General features: G+C 36.3%; 1 protein-coding gene across 1 annotated transcript in view; it reads right to left on the bottom strand.

Moving 5' to 3' along the window:
- The window catches only part of ADAMTS19 (ADAM metallopeptidase with thrombospondin type 1 motif 19), a 278081-nt gene that overhangs the window by 48789 nt on the left and 214835 nt on the right, over positions 1–14457 (bottom strand). The window contains exons 17-18 of the mRNA XM_055299284.1: positions 11218–11375; positions 6883–7036 (exon numbers count right to left, since the gene is read on the bottom strand). Coding sequence (XP_055155259.1) covers positions 6883–7036; positions 11218–11375 — 312 coding nt within the window. The remainder of the gene's footprint in view (positions 1–6882; positions 7037–11217; positions 11376–14457) is intronic.

Raw genomic sequence — 14457 nt, 5'->3', positions numbered from 1 at the left:
GCTTTTGAATACTGAAATGTTTTCCTCAACTTAGACCCAAAGGCTTGGGTATCTACTTACGATCTGGATATGGACAAGGGAAGCAGTGTCTAGAGGATCCCAGGATAGTCATAAGCTAGACAGACTTGGACTGGTGGACTGGTGTGAAGAATGTGGAATGTTGGCTTATTTTTTTTCCTTCAAAGTAGATCTGCTTAGGATTTCCTAAAAGCATGTTTAACTCTTCATGTGTTTCATAAGGGGTTATTGAATTTTGGGGTCCTTATTCTATTTTATTTCATTAATCTATTCACTAGATCAAAACAAATCTTAAAGTTATGCAGTTAATGCTGATTCCACACACAATCCGCAGATATTTTGGAATAATACATTTATAATGCCTCTGAAGACTAAGATCACTTAAAACAGGTCTTTAATGTCAAAAGGAACCTTGTAGCAAACTGATCCACACTTCTGAGATGCCAAAATAAATTTAAACCATTCCTCCAAATATTTTAAGCTGTTTTAGAACTCTAATGCAAAGTAAACGTTTCTTTCACAAAAACATTTAAAGCCATTTGAAAATAAAAGAACTAGTTTTAATGACTGATGTTAAAATACAAAATGATATGTGAATTCAAATATTTCTAGAATTATCATTAGACTCAAAAGACTGTGATGGAAAGTGTGATAACTTATATATGTATGTTAGACTGTTGAAAAATTTACCTGAGATGATCAGCCTTCATTAGAGATTTTAAGGCAATATTCCTTTTAAAAGAGAGAATTTTCATCTCTTAGGCTTTTCATATCTTATAATAACTGACAATACTAAGTTAATACACATGTATAATAAGTTCAGTTTGAGTTACCATTTTAAAACTTAGTTTGAGATGCTGATGTAAAATATAATTATGATAAAAATTAGCTAGATAACCATATCCTTTTAAATGTTTATTTTCCCACTTATTACAGTATTGACAATTTAGTATCTTACAACAGAATTAGAAAAATAACATCTTATACACAAATTTTATACTGCCCTGTGATGCTTTACTTGCTCTTAATATATTCTTGTGAAGTAGAGTACTATTATTATTCCTCTTTGCTGTTGAAGATAAATTTTGCATGAATCTGTTTCCAGTATTCTGTGCTTTGAACTTACTCTCATTTAATTCATGAATATGCTGAAAGATTAGAAATCTCTTTCTGGCTATAAAATCGATGATATGAAGTCAGAAATGATGCGATCCTTGAAATTCTGTCCATCCACTTTATTTATGAACTGCAAAGGAAAATAATATCCAAAATCCCAGAAATATTTTGGCATTGAAATGAATATGCACCCCATTAACATAGAGATAATTGAAAACTGTTGACTAAAAACAGTGAAGCAGAGTTGGAAGAGGAGATCTATTCAAGCACAAATCATACAGGAGTTGTGTATTATTAGAATGACTATTTGACAAAATCAGCCATTTGAAATAAAAATAAGAGCATATCTAAATTCTTACATAACAGAATATAATAAAACATCCATTTGTATCCAAAGAAAACCTAAATAATCTCTACAGGACATGCTGTATTTTGTGGAAATAAACTACATTAAGCCTCCTGAGCCATTCATGAAGGCAGTATGATGAGCAGGAAGGAAGACTTGAACCCCTGAGTCATTGATTCTAATCCTGGCTCTACCCAAATGGGCCATGCGACCTTGTGAAGTCACTTAACCTCTAAGCCCCCTTCAATTTTCTCATGTTGATAATTAAGAAGTTATGTTTAAGAATATCTAATATTTCTCCTGACCCTGAAACAAAAAGAATTTACAGTCAACCTCTGTTCCTTAATGCTTAGCAATTGGAAAAATATATTTTAGGAAGTAATTAATGAATTTGGGGAAGAATGTTGACCCTAGACAATTTGCTTTTTAAAATTGAAGGCTGACAAGTTCTGTGTGTTTAACTCCTTCTGATGCAGCTTCTATTAGATCAAAATGGCAGAAGGAGGAAAAAATAAGAATAAAAAAATTTACTGGGCAAACATTTTCCTGTCTAGAGTTTTAAATGTAAATGGATTTTAACAACTGGTTTTCAGTGGTATAAGGTGAACCATCAGCCTGTCTGTCCGTCACTTTACTCCTCCATTTCCTGCCCCCCAACCACAAGATGGGCGCTTGTTGGTAGGATTGCAGATATGACTAAGAATCTTATCTGAGTTATGTTAAAGAGAAAAATATAACTGTATATTTTTGTTGTGAATGTGTTTGCTTCTATTTTGTGCCTTTGTTTTTTATTTGGGTAGAGAAGGTGAAGTACAGCCCCTTAAGAAAGATGAGCCCCTGGCATCAGTGTAGGATGAGTGGAGCAGAGGAACAGGAATTTGTGAATTTGGGTGCATATGGGAGCATCAGCAGGAGAGGATGGGAGGACAGAAGAGCTCAAGTCATAGGGCAGTAATAGGGCCCAGGAAGAGAAACATGGCCACTGAAAATTTCTTGAGTGACTGATAACATTTTTTTAAATTGAGAGAGTGATTTGAAATCTTTTTGTTGTAACCACCTTATATCCTTGGGGAGCAAAGTGAATTCCTTATAACTTCACCATTCCTCTGCCCCTGATGTTGCCTTTGCTCTGCCAAAGGTGCTCCTGGAGTCAGGTGAGAACCTCAAAGCTCTGAGCCCTCTGCCAAAGGATGCTCCTTCCCACTCTATGCACCTTGAATATTCTTGGCACCTTCTTTCTCCTAAGGACACAGCTTCTTACTCTCCCTGTAGCCTTCAGCGGGGTGACCACTGTTTTGCTTACTTCCAGGTACCTTTGGATCTAGATGTGGTGTGGCTGCCATGCTCCTCCCTGCCACTACCAGACCCCTCTCCCTTTCTGTTCGATAATCTCAGCTCTATTTTCTGATATCAGCCTCTATATTTCCAGCCTTTTAGTACCATGAGACTAACAAGTCTTTCCCTTTAGCACCCTGAGACTAATAATTATTTAACCCCTCAAGACCCTATACTCCATCAATCCTACCACCATTTTACTGTCTTTTTTTTTTTTTTTTTTTTTGCCCCCATGTCTTTATGTTCCTTCTATTGCACCTAAATTCCATGATCCAACACTTTCAGCCTCTTGCATACAACCTCAGGTCAAGCACTTACTCCTCTCTTACTTTATCATACCCACTTAGCAATTTCCAAACTCACTTCACAAGTGCACTTGCATGCTGAACATAGCTAGAGGGTAACATACATCATAAGGACTGGCATCAACCTAAATTCATGACCATTGACTTTAAACAGACTATTACTCCAGATAATCAAAATACACATACCCATTTCATTCATTATCTAAGTGATTGATTCACATTTTCTCTTTTCAAAATGTCAATATTTCCTTTTCCACCCTCACTCTCAGCCAGATAGCCTTTATTGAGAAAATAGTTTCAACTGTAACTTCCCAACACCTATCTTTTCTCCTGTTAGTAGTGATGAGTTGTCCATATTTTTGCCTAAAGCCAGCTTCACCATCCCATCCCATTTGAATATCACTTCAGCAATTTTTTTTGCTCTCTCCTTTGCATCCCTAGTTTTTTGTTTTATTCTAAAAAATGCACATTGGCAAACAATGTTGTATAATATACCCTATTGAAAACAACAAACTCCTTTGACTCATATCCTCTCTTACCCCTGCCATGTTTGTTTTCTACTTTCAGTAACATTCCTGAGTTACCTAGAGTCTCTTTCTTCAATTCTTCTGCTATTTTCTGTTGAATCCATCCACACAGTTTTTCAAGCCAAACACTTTATTAATTTTTATAGGATAAAATTGACTTTCATGTTCCAAATATATTTCATTTATAAAATATAATGACTATAATATATTTAACAGTCATTGTCAGTCTACATTTTTTTATTTATTAGCAAGTTTTGATACAGTTGATCATTCCCTCCTTCTTCTAATACTCTCTTCACTTGCCATACAGAAGAGCATTGTCTCCTGCATGTTTTTTTTTTTTTCGGCTATGTTGTTGGCTACTCATTTCAATAGGCTTTGCTTATTTCTCCTCATCTCTCCAAACTCTAAATGGTGGCATACCCCAAGTTTCAATCTTCTAATAGCTTCTCTCTCTCTTCACTCAATATTAGTCTACAGATAAAGAATATATGGATATTTTTAAATGCCAAGGATACATAAAGTCTTTGGTGACTATTCTCACTTGGCATTTAAAAATATCATCCATATATTATTTATCTGTAGCCTGATACTGTCTCCTGAATGTCAAACTTATATACCTAACTGCTTACTTGACATCACACTTAGATGTCCAACAGACATTTCAAATAAAACTCCCTCCTAATCCTGCTATTCCACAGACTTCCTTTTCTTTCCTTTTTTTTTTTTTTTTTGAAACGGAGTCTCACTCTGTCACCGAGGCTGGAGTGCAGTGGCAGGATCTCGGCTCACTGCAAGCTCCGTGTCCCAGGTTCACGCCATTCTCCTCCATCTCCCAGGTTCACGCCATTCTCCTGCCTCAGCCTCTCGACTAGCTGGGACTACAGGCGCTCGCCACCACACCCGGCTAATTTTTTGTATTTTTAGTAGAGACGGGGCTTCGCCGTGTTAGCCAGGATGGTCTCGATCTCCTGACCTCGTGATCTGCCTGCCCCGGCCTCCCAGAGTGCTGGGATTACAGGTGTGAGCCACCGCGCCCGGCCTTCTACAGACTTTTCTATGTAAGGCAGTGGTGACTTAACCCTGCAGTTTGCTTGGCAAAAACCATCACAGTCATCCTTGACACATCTCTTTCTCTCATGCTCCACATTTAGTCTATCAACATTATCTATTAGTTCTACTTTCAAAATATATACAGAACCTGACCATTTCCTCCCTCCTCTATTGCTACCACAGTGGTTCAACTATCATCTGTTTCCTGGATTATTGTAGTAACCTCTTGACTGATCACTCTACTTGTACCCTTTTTCTTTATTCACTGTACAATCAATTCAGAAACAGAAATAACTTTAAAAAACATTAAACCAGAATAAGTCAGTCTTCTATTTAAACCTTCCAATAGCACCCTACATCATTCAGAGTAAAGGAAGGACATACAAGTATTCTGGCTATACTTTGAGTATGCCAAGCTCTTCTCCTGCCTCACGGCTTTTGCTTAGAATGCTCTGCCCTTGTAGTTGGTGCCCACCCATATCCACTTCAGGTTTTTTAATCAGTGGGATCTTCTCATTGAGGTTTTTTCTGATCACCATATTTAAAACCGCACCTAACCCTTCTCATCTTCACAACTCCTGTTTTCCCTCCTTGCTTTATTTTTATCTAGAGTACTTATCAGAATTTGATACCATATTACTTACTTGCATGTTTGCTTTCTGTCTCCTCTCTCCCAAATCCACTCCCCCAAACCCAGTCACTGCACCTTCCCCACTTCTGCTGCAGCAACATTTAGGCTATATATGTGAATAGTTTATTTGCACAGAAAACAAAATAGATGGTTCACTTCTTTGCACACAATATATATGTATATATCATACTTTCGTATAATTGAATATTTTTTCAGCATTAAAAGGAATCAGTTACTAGAAAATGTGTTCTAGTAACACATTTCTACGGCCATAGAAAATGTGTTCAGTGGAAATGAGAACTGAAATAATATACTGCTGATACAGATACAGATGGATACAAGTGTAAATTGGAAATCTCATAACCTGAGATCCCGTGTTGGCTTTACTACTAACTGATTCTATGAGCAACCACAATCTATTTAACTTGCAGGACACAATTATCTTATTGGTACAATAAAGGGATAGGATTAAGGATTATTATTATTATTATTATTTATTATTTTTGAGACCGAGCCTCTCTCTGTCACCCAGGCTGCAGTGCAGTGGTGTCATCATGGCTCACTGGAACCCCCGCCTCCCGGGTTCAAGCAATTCTCATGCCTTAGCCTCCTGAGTAGCTTGGATTACAGGTGTGCACCACCATGCCTGGCTAAGGATTAAGTGATTTCTTAGTGTCACATTTGATGCTTAACTAATTATGTTCTTTGCCTCCTTAACCTCTAATATAAGAACAAAAATTACAAAACAAACTTGGAACACAATTTCAGGATGCATTTATATGTATTGAAAATAGTGGTATACTTTTAAAAAAGAGCAAACTAAAGGAATTGGAAAATTACTTTCTTCACACGCTCTGTATACAGTTGGCCCTCAGTATCAGCAGGCTTTGCATCTACAGTTTCAACCATCTACAGATCAAAACCTTAGATATGAAAGGCTGCCTGTAGGTACTTTCCATCCCAAGGCTAGTTGAATTGTGGATGTGGAACCAGCGGATCGAGAGGACTGACTGTGCTACACATCATTTTATGTCAGGAACTTGAGCAACCTCAAATTTTGGTATCCACAGGAGGTCTTGGATACCATGAGCCTTGTGTAGTTAGCATAAGTATGCAGACAACATAGAAACACACTCCAGACTGTTCTCGTCAAATAATTCTTATATTCATTTCAGGTCTGTAATTCTTGTGGGCAGGTGTACTTTGGAATTTAGAACTTTTAAGATTTCATGGAAGTAATACAGTGCATAAATAGTACCTAACAACCTGAATGGTGTCTGGGGAGACCCCTGTAAACAAATATATTAATACTTATGTAATGTAATGCCAAGAGTAGTCATATTGGGATATGTAACAATCCTAAATAGCTGTTCTTCCATTCAAAATATTTCAGGTGTTTAGCCACTAAACATGTCATATAAAACTTTCCGTTTCTAACTCTTTATGGATTTTGGAATTGCAGATTAGGGATTTTGGATATGTCTTAATTATCAATGCTTAATCAGAAAACAACTGATGTTTTGGAAAGATAAATGTTTAAAAATCCTTCACCTCCTCCACAAGTGGCATCGCAATCTTCCCAGCGTGTGTGTGTCCACATGAAGAGGGGCTCAGGTGCTTTAGAGCTCTGGTTTTCTGGAAGAGGGTCTGATGGGATAGTGTATTCATAGTGAAGACCATAATTCTGATCCTGAAACAGGAGCACCTATAGTATATAAAAATGATTAAGGCAAATGGGTCAAACTAGAGCACATGCAATGTAAAGCATAAAATTAACAACATTGATACTTAAAATGCTCATTGCGTTGTGTGCATTGTTGTTGTTGTTGTTGTTGCTGTTGTGGACATACCCTTCTCTTAATGCATACTAGAAACGTGACATTATTCTTAAATGTAGATATTGGCCATGCTTTTGAAAAGACTGGAGCTTCGTACTTACCTCCATGCTAAAAACATCTTAAGAAAAACCCATCTGAGTGAAGTCAGAAATACTACATCATTTTCTTTCAGTTTGATGGACTAGACAGTTTCCCAAAGCATAGTACATGTATAAGATGACTTTAGTTGGGGGTGGGCAAAAGTGGCGGCAGGAGTATGTGTCCTATCAAATATCAAGGTGTGACCCACAATCTAACGCCAAATGTAGAGAAAAGAAAAGATGGACAGGAAGTTGCTAAGTCAAAAGAGGAAGATAGATAGATGACTTTAGGTTACACTAAACTTCATAAAGGGAGAGAATTTCTAAGCAAACTGTGGAGGACAAGAATTTCACTCCAGATATGCTTACAGTTAACCTTTAATTGTAGCAAGCAAGGTTACTGATTTTCCACTTGTAGTATATATTGTTTCCTTTGAAGTTAAGTTTATGTTACATGAGCTTTTAATATTAATAATTGTACAGTTATGCACATATATATAAATAGTTCAATAAACCATAAAAATACATGAAAATGACTAAACACTGCGCTACACATTGGATTGAACTATATGCAGGGACCATGTCTGTTTTGTTCTCTACTGGTTCCCAGTACCAGGCTCAGAATTGGATAGTGTGGCCAATTATACATAAATATACCCACCCCCCTCCCCCACATACACACATATTTTAATGAAAGAGTTAATGAGTGTATATATATATATATATATATATTTCTTTATACATCCATTTTTTGAAAATATGTCAAGCAATCCCATGAAACATATCACTTCTATGGATCTGAGGATCTATGGAAACAATCCATATAATATAATATGATACATTAAAAAACATATGTACCCAAATTTTAAAATTATGATAAATAATTAAGGAACTTTATTTAGTATTTTACCTGCATCAAAGTAGTTGTAATGATAGGTAATGCCGAGTTAACATTCCATAGGAAAATTGAAATGGGCCTAGGTTTAAGTGTCTGAACATTTTTATTATATTTTATTTCCCTCTTTTTCTCAGAGTTTTGTTCAGTATATCAACAGAATGCCTAAGATGTATTTTGATGTGTGGATTGGGGGACTAGTGTGTCGACTTTATAAATAACTATATCAATAAAAACAATAATTTTAAGTTCACAAATGCATAACACATACAGTGTACTAATTCTATCATAGTACTTATTTTGGCTTAAATATGTGATTTGATGTTGCCGATTATAAGTGACTTTCAGCCTAATGAGTTTAAAGACAGACAGTTTAAATGGGTTTTTAAAAAATGACATACCTTGTTTAGGACTATACCCAGACTATTATTAATACATAGTTTTTAAATGGATGGGATGAACATGTAAATACCAGCTATTTGTCAACTTATTTAATTACATAAAAATGTATCTATTTTTCCTAATAAACTACCTTTTGATTGATAGAACTTTAGATTGTCCTTAAATATCTAATGCCACTTAAAACAGAGACATTGGCTATAAAACCATTAGCTCTTTCTTAAACCATTTGAATTTGGCAGTATTCTTTGCAAAAAGGAAATTGTGACCATGTTACAGTTGAGGGGCACATGTTGAAGCATGGCAGCAGAAGGGATTGCCTTTCAAAATTCAGTACAGTCCTTCAATCTGTAATAGTCATTAAAGAAAAAATATCTTAGAAGTGCAGTTTCCCTTGGATTACTGAATAAATCCAGGTCACATAGATGCCTTCTTTTAGACACAGTTCACTGACTTTAATTATGCTTCATGCTTCCAGGAAAAACCTTGGTAATTACCAGTTAGATTAAGGATTCTGCAGCAAGGAAACTCCCTCCACCCAACACTAAGTTCTCACATACGGTGTTTTAAATTCTGAATTAGAAGCTTAGTAAAGAAGCCTTGGTCTTATACCATAAAATAAAAACAGGGGAGGTTACACTTATTAAAGCCAGGCAACACAATGGCATTTTATGCAATACAATCATTAAACATATGTTTGCTGTTGATTCTGTTATTATAAGTGACCAAATCATGGAATGAAACAGATATTGTTCATACAACATTTGTTTCTTCATTTTATTTTCTCTCTCTAGATGGCATAAGGCAGAGAGTAGGGTTTCCAGCTGAAATTAAATAATAGGATCCAATTGGACCATGAGGAGATGCACAAAATGATCATTCAAAGTATACTTACATTTTTTATTTAAGGCAGTTTGGTATAAAGAACTTGGATCTAAGCTTTGGATCCAAGTTCTTTGGACCTCTGTGTCAGTGAGGTAGCATAGAAGAGTGATTAATACCTAGGTTTTTTACAGCTAAATAACTTATTGGACAACACTGAGAACACTGATTAACTTTTCTCATATTTAGTTCTTTTTAATCTGTAAACTAGAGTAATAATAATATATATTATACAGGATTATTTTGGGGATTAAATGCTATAATGAACGTAAAGCACTTTTGGATAGTGTCTAATTCTTAGTCTTCAAGAATGATGGATATTATTATTATTCTGATTTGGAATAGAAGGTACACGTACCACTCACCTTGCTCCCTTTATTTCTGTTGGTAAAGCATATTAATTGCAGTTATATAGAACATTGTAATTTAAAATGTGGTTTGTGGACCAGTAGCAGCAGTATCATGTGGAAGGTGGTGAAAAATACAGATTTTAGATCCCACCCCAAATCAAATGAATCAGACTATGCATTTCAGTAAGAACCCCAGGTAATCTGCAGGCACACTAAAGTAGGAGAAGCAAATAGGCCAATATATGAGGTGAACCTCTGGCTCCTAGACTAGCAACACACATGTCTCCAATTGAAGACAAATTCATCTTAAATCATGTGGAGATATTAAATAATGCAGCACATCATGCTCCAAATAAACAGTCAATTGATCGTGTTTTAGAGTTGTTTTATGTGTGGACTTAAGGAGGTGTTGAAGTGTCTGAATTTTCAACTTCTTTTTGCCATTAGGATAGAAAACTCACACCAGCTGTGTAGTCAGTCATTTGGCTCATGTGCAATTAGCACATACTGCCATAATCAAGGTCAAAAGGGGCACATGGACCTGCCGCCAGACTGGACAGAATTCCATTATCCTGATTGTTTCTCTTCAAATTCTAAACCACTTATATCCAGTTTTTTTGAGACAGGGTCTCCCTCTGTCACCCAGGCTGGAGTACAGTGGCTCAATCTCTGCTCACTGCAACCTCCGCCTCTTGGGTTCAAGCAATTCTCCTGCCTCAGCCTCCTGAGTAGCTGGGATTACAGGCATGCGTCACCATGCCCGGCTAATTAGTAGAGACGGAGTTTCAGCATGTTAGTCAGGCTGCTCTCGAACTCCTGACCTTGTGATCCACCCACCTCGGACTCCCAAAGTGCTGGGATTACAGGCGTGAGCCACCACGTTTGGCTTATATCCCGTTTTTTACTAATGGTAACGAAGCTTATCATCCCAAACATTCAAATTTTCATAATTCTTTACAAAAATCCATTAATAACAAACAGGGTGATTGGGAGCACTGTTAGATATATTTATCAAATTCCTTCTCTTGGGTAGAATAACATTTTATCTAAGGTTTTTATGCAGAGTCAGATAATGGCCATTCATGGATCTATAAAACGCTGTGATTTGCATGCAATGTTATAGTACTCTCTTTATAGACATCCTCTTCAGTTAGTAAATGTATGTTTTTAGGAAGAAGGGGTTTCTTTGGATTCCCTGTCATCCATCTGTACTTTGCATTTGTAAATTGCCTAAAACATCTTGCTCCTCCTGTAATAATTGCTGTTTTTAGACATCATGATTTAAAACACATTTTACAAAACCTCTAAAAAATCCACTTTTTAACTAATTTTAAATGTCTATGTGACTATTCAAATCTGAAAAAGATTAGAGGAAGTGCACTGGGAACGTCCCTTTCCATGAGAAGTTGATTATGCCATGTAATCAGTTCATTCGCTCATACCAGGAGATGTAAAGGTGCTGTAGTAGGACCTTTGGCAGAGATCTTCTCCCAGAGGCCTCGTCTTACATAATGAACGGTAGTTCCAGCTAAATTGAAGGCTCCAGAGTGTTCGATCTTCCAGTCACTATTAATAGACTGTTTGCCAGCATCTCGGAGAGCTATAAAGAGGTTCAAAAATATAATGAGTATTAACAAGTCAGCTTCATTGATCAACACCTACTACAAATTATTTTGTTAAAACTAGTCCATTTATTTACAAACAAATGGATCAACATTCCCTGATGTAAAACTTGAGGCAGCTCTTTTTAGGAAAAGTCTGCAATCATGGCAGATGCCATAAGCTCTCCCGTCCTGAAATTGTCCATAACTATATAGCCATATTTATCTTTGCCTTCTCTAATCTCCTTGGACCTTTGATGTATATGTTCCTTATTTTGGTCCTTAATCATTTGTTCTTTAACACATTACTATATTCAGGCTATGTATATCTATTTAGTCTATCCAGTGATCCTATGAGCATTGTGAATACTGGCTTGACATCTCATACATGCGCTGTCTCTCCGATGCCCATCCAGAAAAGTATGTGATTAAAGAAGGATCATTAAGCAGCACATTAACTAACAGATCAAAATGGCAGGGTTATATGCATTATAAAACAATTCAAAGATAATATGTTGGATTTAAAAACAGACCCAGGACCTTTTAACATCTGTTTGTGATTTGCTGTGAACAAGAATGGAAGATAAATGTTATTTCTCCCCCACAAACAACTGTCATCTATATAGGATGTTACAGAATAATTCTGTTTACATAGTTTTTTTTCTTTTTGAGCTAATCTGTGTACAATTAAGATTAATGACACAGAAATGAGATGTGATGGTTACCATTTTAAATTAAATTTTTAAAATATTTTCCTTCAAATGATTTAGTGTTTAAGTTAAACTTTTAGACTCTTCCATACAACTTTACTGTCTTTCCTAAAGACATGTACATGAGGATTCATTGGAGGCTATGTCAAAATTATATGAAAACGTTTTGATAAATTAAGCCAATAAATCCTGCTAGTTATTATTTAGGCTAATCTCCAAGTATTAGATGTTTGAAGATTTCCAAGTTTTTATCTTGTAAATAATGTTTAAATAAATATGCTATATACTAATTATGTGTATATCTGAATATTTCCCTTAAATATCCAGATTTGGAATTACAATAATAAATAAACTGAATATTTAAAGATTTTGAAAAATAGTTTCAAATTGATTTTCATAGAGGTTGCATCAATTTATACTTCCATAATAGTGACTGAGAGTGTTTATTTCTGAGCACATCACTGAAAGTAAATTTCTCTTACCTAATATAAAATCATGATTGAATAATTACCTATCTAGTATCAACTATAACTCAGGCAACATTCAAAGTTCTGGAACCCCCAAAACAAACAACATGTATATGTTCTCTGTCTTCATGGAACTTACACTCTAACTGCAGAGCCAGACATTAAACAAGTTACGTAGGCAACAAATTACAACATGCTGATACTTGCGTGGCAGAGTTCAGAGAGGCTCCTCTGAGGGACATTATTTACTGAGGAAGTTAGTGAAGGGAAATAAGGGAAAGGGCATTCTAGACTAAGGGAGCCATACATGGAAAGATCTTAAAGCTCATCACAGCTTGACCAGGACCAGGAGACCCATGTGCATGAAGTCAAACATGCTGAAGCAGACTATGAAGGGAGGCTGCAGAAATGAGGACTAGCCAGACCAGAGAGGCCTTGTTAGTATTTGAATTTTCCTAAGAAAAAAATGTAATGGCCAGTGTGGTGGCTCACACGTGTAATCCCAGCACTTTGGGAGGTCAAGGTGGGCAGATGGCTTGAGTTTACAAGTTCGAGACCAGTCTGGACAACGTGGCAAAACCCCATCTCTACAAAATATACAAAAATTAGCTAGGTATGTTGGTGCCCACCTGCAGTCCCAGTGACTCAGGAGGCTGAGGTGGGTGGATCACTTGAACCTAGGAGGCGGAGGTTGCAGTGAACTGAGACCATGCCACTGCACTCCAGCCTGGGCAACAGAACCAGACATGGTCTGGAAAAAAAAACAAAAAAAAAAGTAATGCTTTAAAGTATTCTGAAAAATATTCTGTGGAAAATGGGCTGGTGTAGGGTAAATTTACACAGGGAAGATAAGATATAACACTAACATAGTAGCCCAACTGAAAGTAATGGTGGCTTGGATTAAGGGAATGGATGAAAATATCAAGATTTATTTTGGAGTAAAATGGACAGAATATGGTAATGAATTGGTTCCCCTGGGTAAATGGAAGTGTCAAGTATGATGCCAGGGTTCTAGGATGAGAAAACAGATGGGTTATGATGGCAAATAGTGAAATGGTAAAAGCTGTCAAAAGAACATAGTTGAGGAGCAAAATCAGAAGTTAACTTTTATTTATTTTTTTTTTTGAGACGGAGTCTCACTCTGTCGCCCAGGCTGGAGTGCAGTGGCCTGATCTTAGCTCACTGCAACTTCTGCCTCCCAGATTCAAGCAATTCTCCCTGCCTCAGCATCCCGAGTAGCTGGGATTGCAGGCTGCCACCACCATCCCCAGCTAATTTTTGTATTTTTAGTAGAAACAGGGTTTTGTCATGTTGGCCAGGCTGGTCTGGAACTCCTGACCTCAGGTGATCTGCCCACCTTGGCCTTCCAAAGTGTTGTGATTACAGGCGTGAGCCACCGTGCCAGGCCCAATCTACTTTTCTTAAAGATCTATTATTTTATTCCTATTGAACTTTATAATTTTTTCATTTAGATCATGTTAAATTGATAAAAAATGATTTTTCCTAAAAGGTAAATTATTTCTTTGTTTTTCATTAAAGTCTGTTAAATATTTTGAGGTATCTTTTTGGCCTAGATAAGTACTGTGGTCGGTACAATTCCATTTTTTTCTCCTGTATTTCAGTACGTTTTTAGGGCACAATGTAAATAAATATTTCTGGAAAATCTCTAATTAAAATGCCTTTAAAAATCTTGGGGGTCACTAGAGTATATTTAGACTCAATTGGTATTTTTGACATTCAGCATTCTCCAGAAAATGGCACACACACATGTACCTGCAAATCCACACCATTTAATAGCAGCCTCACATAAAGAATCAATACTTTAGGTATGTATGTTTCTTGCTTTTTGTTTTTGTTAATTTAAAAAATGTGCTTTTAGAAATCATACTCTTCACCATGATTGA

Source organism: Symphalangus syndactylus, chromosome 11, assembly GCF_028878055.3.
Source record: "Symphalangus syndactylus isolate Jambi chromosome 11, NHGRI_mSymSyn1-v2.1_pri, whole genome shotgun sequence".
NCBI classification, from domain to species: domain Eukaryota; kingdom Metazoa; phylum Chordata; class Mammalia; order Primates; family Hylobatidae; genus Symphalangus; species Symphalangus syndactylus.
The sequence above is the reverse complement of the archived record's forward strand: the minus strand, read 5'-3'. Positions and strand labels throughout refer to the sequence as shown.